The sequence below is a fragment of the Drosophila yakuba genome, chromosome 2L (genome assembly GCF_016746365.2).
Source record: "Drosophila yakuba strain Tai18E2 chromosome 2L, Prin_Dyak_Tai18E2_2.1, whole genome shotgun sequence".
Classification (NCBI taxonomy): Eukaryota; Metazoa; Arthropoda; class Insecta; order Diptera; family Drosophilidae; genus Drosophila; species Drosophila yakuba.
The window spans coordinates 20045156-20051538 of record NC_052527.2 but is presented as its reverse complement, the minus strand read 5'-3'; the positions used below and the strand labels follow the sequence as shown (position 1 = coordinate 20051538).

At 46.7% G+C, this 6383-nt stretch overlaps 1 protein-coding gene across 1 annotated transcript; it reads right to left on the bottom strand.

Moving 5' to 3' along the window:
• Positions 1-2020: 2020 nt before the first annotated feature.
• Positions 2021-3424, bottom strand: LOC6529001 (protein snail). The gene has a single exon (XM_002089997.4). The coding sequence runs from the start codon at positions 3260-3262 to the stop codon at positions 2090-2092; it is 1173 nt and encodes a 390-aa protein (XP_002090033.1). The 5' UTR covers positions 3263-3424; the 3' UTR covers positions 2021-2089.
• Between the last annotated feature and the right edge of the window lie 2959 nt (positions 3425-6383).

Here is a 6383-nt window from a genome sequence, read left to right as displayed (position 1 = left end):
TTCCGACCATATAAAGTATATATATTCTTGATCAGGATCAGTAGCCGAGTCGATCTGGCCATGTCCGTCTGTCCGTCCGTCTGTCTGTCCGTCTGTCCGTCTGTCCGTCTGTCCGTATGAACGTCGAGATCTCAGGAACTACAAAAGCTAGAAAGTTGAGATTAAGTATACAGACTCCAGGGACATAGACGCAGCGCAAGTTTGTCGATTCAGGTTGCCACGCCCACTCTAACGCCCACAAACGGCCCAAAACTGCCACGCCCACATTTTTGAAAAATGTTTTAATATTTTTTCATTTTTGTATTGGTCTTGTAAATTTCTATCGATTTGCAAAAAAACATTTTGCCACGCCCACTCTAACGCCCACAAACCGCCCAAAGCTGTCACGCCCACACTTTTGAAAAATGTTTTGATATTTTTTCATTTTTGTATTGGTCTTGTAAATTTCTATCGATTTGCCAACAAACTTTTTGCCACGCCCACTCTAACGCCCACAAACCGCCCAAAGCTGCTACGCCCACACTTTTGAAAAATGTTTTGATATTTTTTCATTTTTGTATTGGTCTTGTAAACTTCTATCGATTTGCCAAAAAACTTTTGGCCACGCCCACTATAACGCCTACAAACCAGCAAAAACTGTGTTTAAGACTCTCCTTCTCCCTTCCACTAGCTGAGTAACGGGTATCAGATAGTCGGGGAACTCGACTATAGCGTTCTCTCTTGTTGTTATTGAAAATACTCGTTTCTAAATAAATATAAAACTGAAGCTTATGACCAAAATTCCTATACTTTAATTATTTAAAACATGGCTATTAACAAATCTAAGTAAGTACTAACCTTGCCTTGATAATCATACGTGCCTAAGCTATAATGTTTCTCCATATCTTAGATTAATGCCTCATACCTATGCAAACTTAAGTATTATCACCGCGCAGGTATAATCAAATAGTCAGATAAACCTCGTCGGGTTCTGTTTAAGAGCATGCTTCAGTGGTAATCCAATCCAATCAGGACCTCAACTACCGTCTGCCACGCCAATCAGGACTCGATAAGCAGCCGTCGCTACGTTTATCACCTGCACTCCTTGGTCCTCTGGTGTCCTTTCGTGTCCTTTGGTATCCTTTAGGGACTCGGGCCGCATGCGCCGCGATCCATTCGGCAAAATGCTGGAAAAGGATTGCAGAAAAGTAAAGGTGCAGCGATGGCGGTGTCAGCTAATTAAATATTTGCATTGGCAAAAGGTGCAAAACGCCGAGCGATATGGACTGAAATTGATGTGATATTAGTAATGGGGGCGGGTTAGAAGGAAGTCCCGAAATGGAAAGTGCATGACAAATCGGTTCCCTGTTTGCACATGCTAAAGGTGTTTTCTCCGAGAATTCGATATTGCTATTGTTGTGATTTCTGTTTTTCGAGAGGGTTGGCGGAAATTATCACAAAATATAAGCAGGGGCAAACCCCAAGATGCGGATGTTTGGTTTCCTGTTAATTATTGTGTTACTTGAAGGCACATAGAAACAGCGGAAAGAAAGATTACATTTTTTTATGTGTGACTATTAGAAATGTTTTCAATAACATATTTTTACGAAGTTGTTAATTGTAGTCCAAATATTTCGTATCCACATCTGTCTGTACTTAAAGCCAAAATATAAGTAATACAATTTAATTTAAATATTTCTAACAAAATTTACTCCTGTGAAAAGGACATTTTAAAAATTATTAAATAATAAAGACCATTTAAATTTCTTTTCGTATGTTTTATTTTCATAAAAATATTTAATTTTTTCTTTTTTTACTCGGAATAATCTTAACAACAGTGGGCTTAACAGTAATGAGAATACATAAATTAGGATACATAATAGTTAAATGAATAGTTTTGGTAAAATGCTGCGTGTGACAATGGACAATATACATGAACTTAAGCTAGAATACTATGGCTGAAATAAATATAATAATAGTAGCACCAAAACCGAATCGACTTAGTTCAAGATTATACTAGTTATTGTCTGTTTGTTTGGTCTTCGCCAGCGGAATGTGAGTTTTCGTAGGTAATTTTTTGTCCTGCTGTGGGATTCCTACGCTGAGAATCCTACGCAATGGTGATGGTGCAGTTGGAGCTGGAGTGCTTGTTCAGCAGCGACATCCTGGAGAAGGATTTGTGGCACACCTGGCAGGCGTACTTCTTGACGTCCACGTGGGTCTGCTGATGGGCCCGCAGGTTCGAGCGGTCGGCAAAGGATCGTGGGCAGTCGGGGCACTGGAAGGGCTTCTCGCCCGTGTGGGTGCGGATATGTCCCTGAAGCAGCCAGGGGCGGGAGAAGGCCTTGCCGCAGATGGGGCACTTGCAGGGCAGAGTGTGGGTGCGGATGTGCATCTTCAGGGCTCCAATGGTGGTGTAGAGCTTTCCACACTCCTCGCAGGAGTGCGTCTTCTTTTCCTGGTTGCACTCGGCAGCCGGGCAGTGGAATTGACGGTGCTTGGACAGGCCCATCGAGGTGGAGTACATCTTCTGGCACTCGTCGCACTTGAAGCGGTAGTTTTTGGCATGGTTGGCGGCCACACTGGCCGAAGAGGCACTCATGGCCGGAGTGTAGGAGTATCCCGATGAACTGCTCACACTGGCACCGCTGCTGCTGGACTTGGCCTCATCGAAGAGGTGGAACAGAGCCGGCAGTGGGATGTCATTTCGCACGGACAGATCCTCTGGTTCGGAACCGGTTTCCAGATCAGATCCCGGGCTGGAGGGCGGCGTCATCTGCTGGTAGCTGTAGGCCGACTGGGGCGAGGCCATCGAGCTGGCTGGCGAGGGGAAGGCGGCCAGATGGGGCTGATAGCTGCTCCACAGGGCGGAGATCGGATTGCAGCCGGCGGCCATCACAAAGGCGGACTGGAAGGGATTAATCGTGGTGGGAGAGGCGGTGGTATAGCCCGTTGTTCCTGCCGTTAGTCCACGCATGTGGATTTCGGTGGGCAGGTAATCCTGGGCTTCCACTGGCGGCGACAACAGGCAGGAGTTGGAGCTAGAGCTGGAGATTCTTTCCGGTGTTTTTGAAAGGTTCAGCACATAGTCACGTTTCGGCTCCGGCTGCTGGTAATCCTGGGTCTCCTCCTCGCGGCCCCGTTTCAGGGATAGATCCTGCGGCTGGTCCTGGGCAAACTGCAAGTCCTTGGTCAGGGCCAAGGCCTCCGTTTGTGGCAGGCGCTCCTCCACGAAGACAATGGGGCGCTTCTTAAGCGGGCAGCTTTTGTAGTTGGCGGCCATTTTTGCTGTGTGTGTGATTACGTTTTAGTTTCCGGTAGTGATCGAAATCGGTAAATCGTGAGATCGGCGATCAAGAGGCGAGTTATATAGTTTGTGATCGAGTATAGAGCGGTGGTTGCGTTCTCGGCGAGAGCTGAGGTGGCTGTGACAGGTCGACTGTCGAGCACGCTCTTTTATACCCGGAACTCTGCGCCTCTGCCGACGTCGCTGCTGCCATTTGGTGGTGGTTCTTCTTCAAAACAGAAAAACACTCGCACGTGTGCGTCGCTACCTAGCAACAACAACAGCACATTTCCCATACCCTTATTGCGTATTTCCCTCACTTCCCTCTACCTGCTCTCTCTCTCTCTCCCCCCCTTCCTCAGTTTCCACCTCTCTCGGAAGAGCAGACGCAGGCGCACCCTCCTAGGAGCAAGGATCCCCCGTATAAGTTATGACAGCTCTGCTGGCTCTCCAATTTCCCGACACGTTCACAACCCACCCGTAATAACTCCTGCAGGTCCGGGTCCGAGTGGCAAGTTACACTATCTCCTCCCTACCTATGGATCACCCTAAGTAATTTTCTATTTTTAAGCACGAGTCAAATAGGACTACTCCTAGTCCTCTTCGTTTTGGGGTGGTTTGTGTTTCTGTGTTTCTGCACTTAGATTGAGTGCTTCAAGTACATCTGCCGAGGCTCTAAATTCGATTTCGGGGGGAGTTGAACCTGAGCGACACGCACCGACAAAAATGACACCTTCGCGGAGAGGTGTTCCAAAAATAGCTCTGATAATGAGCCGAATTCCGAGCACCAAGTGTCAACTCTGGGGTGCACTCTGCGCTGACTTATGGATCATCTCCAGTGGCTCATTGGCAGCGATCGATGAGAGCTGGGAAATCTAGCCCAGGGCATGGCTCCTATGGCTCCTCATTAAAAACTTGGAAAGGAATTGACGGAGAGTGTCAAGTCTCCTGTGAGCTTACCTTTTATCGTGTAGATCTTCTGTTCCCACGATTGTTCCTTAGATGAAACAAATTGTAAGGATATGCTCTTGAAAACATTTATATTTATACTGATCGCGTGGTCATTTTATTAAATAATTTCTAAATTAAATTGAATGAAAACGTTGGAAATCATACTGCCCGTCAGCATCCCACTGAGTCCTGGACCATTCCCACAATTCTCGCTTTCCAACTCCCCTGATCTTTGACTCCTTGCCTCATCGCGCACACACAACTTTCCCAGCGGCACCTCCAGACTTTTGAGCCACCCCTCCAGCTATCGATGGGAAACTTTCCCAACTCCCACTCCCGCATGGAGGCTGACATGCAGACTTTGTACTCGGAAAAACAGACAAGCCCGCATAGCCAAGTCCGATTTTCCGGGTCGTCAAAAAAACCAGGCGCGGTGGTAAAATTGGAAAAAATCCGAAGCAAACCCAAAAGTTTTGATAAACCCAAGAGGTGACAAAAAATTCCAGCGCGGAATTCCAATTCCCCGCGATCCTGCAACCAATGGCGTGAGGGAAGATGGGAAATGTCAAGCCGATAACCCAGCCGCATTTCCATTTTGTATTTCCCTGCTTGGATTTTCCTTCGGCGAATGTCCGGATGTGGATCAGCGAAGGATTTAAAGTAATTTCCCATCTTATCCAATTACGCAGTCAGCGAAACTCAAGCAAAACAAGCCGCGACGAGTGGAAAAACTGGCTGGGGGTTTTCTATATGTCCTCACATCCTACCTGGTGGGTCATCCCGGATATCTCGGTTATTACGTGTGTTATTCCGCGCAACGATCGTCATGACACATCCAGGCACATATCTACCTAATGATCACCGCGATGAAGTCCTCCGCCGCGGAATTGCCCGGTTGGCTCCGCGGATAACCCGGCCAGGTCCTCATTCATATAGCGGGAAAATCCGCACTTGTTGTCCACATATCCGCTGAAGTACCTGACTTGCGAAAATTCCTGGACGGGTTGCCCCGCTCATTAGCATTAGGTAGATTGGCAGCCAGTGTTTTCCGCTTCATTCATTACCTCAATATTTGGGGAAAACCCTTTCAAGGGTTATATACTTTTCTCCCGACTCGCTCGGGATTTCTGCAGGTGCTTGGCTGAAGATCGATTTTCCCTATACATTGTTGCCTTTGTCAATTTTCGCTGACAATGGGCCCGTCCCTTTTTTGCACCTTGTCCTGGCTCATTTGTTCAAGCTGACAAAGGAAAGGGAACACAAGGATCTACAGAGCTGGATTGATATTGTTGGAAGAGGAGCCATTCGAAATCGCAAAACGATTAACAAGAAGAACTGGGTCGACAACCAGGATACGGAGAACACATTATGAGCAATGAGCAAAAATGTAATCTAAAAACTAATTTAGACCTTTAAGCTAGAGGCTTAGCAGTAGTTTTATATAATTCATAATTAATGCAACGCAGCTTGTATCCTTTTTATGAAATATTCGCGTATCAGTCTCAGGCAAATCTTATCGTATTTTCGCGCCAAGGATCCTTTAACTATTTTTCCAGCTTTCTGGTCTGCGTTTTTCTAACTCAAACCCCCACTCTCTCACAGGCCACCATAGCCTAACAGTATATACAGGTCACCTGGCCTGGTGAACCTTTCGCAAAAAAGAAGAAATGAAGAGGAGAAAGGAAAAGAAAGGAACGAACATTAGGGATACCACCAAGAAACACAACTATGGCTCAGGATATACGATGTGTGATGTCGTTGACAATGAATTGTTGATTACTATACTACCCCCAGGTCAGGCTCTCCTTTTTTGGCACGGAACAAAGGAGCTGCGATCCATAAATCGAAGATCGGAGAAGCAGGGAAAATCACTGCCACGGGCTCTATGTGTGTGGATGTGGATGTGGACCGGGTGCATTGCACAATCAATAGGTTCGCGACACAATGGCCGAAAACAGTGGAGTAAATGTTTTGAAAAGCCAGCGAAAGGAATTGCTTCTGGGAATCCTTCGACGGGGCCGGCGTATCAATGTCCTTTAGCCAGAAGAAATCAAAAAGTTGGATCACCTGGCCGTATCTGTCGGCGTTTATGTGCGGGTTCCATCGCTACCTGTGGCCCATTGTTTGCTGCAAATTGTGAATGACCCCCGACCTCGTCTCCGGCGGG

Bases quoted from the DNA above. Each gene is read 5' to 3' on its own strand.
- LOC6529001 (XM_002089997.4), bottom strand. From the start codon at position 3,262: ATGGCCGCCAACTACAAAAGCTGCCCGCTTAAGAAGCGCCCCATTGTC.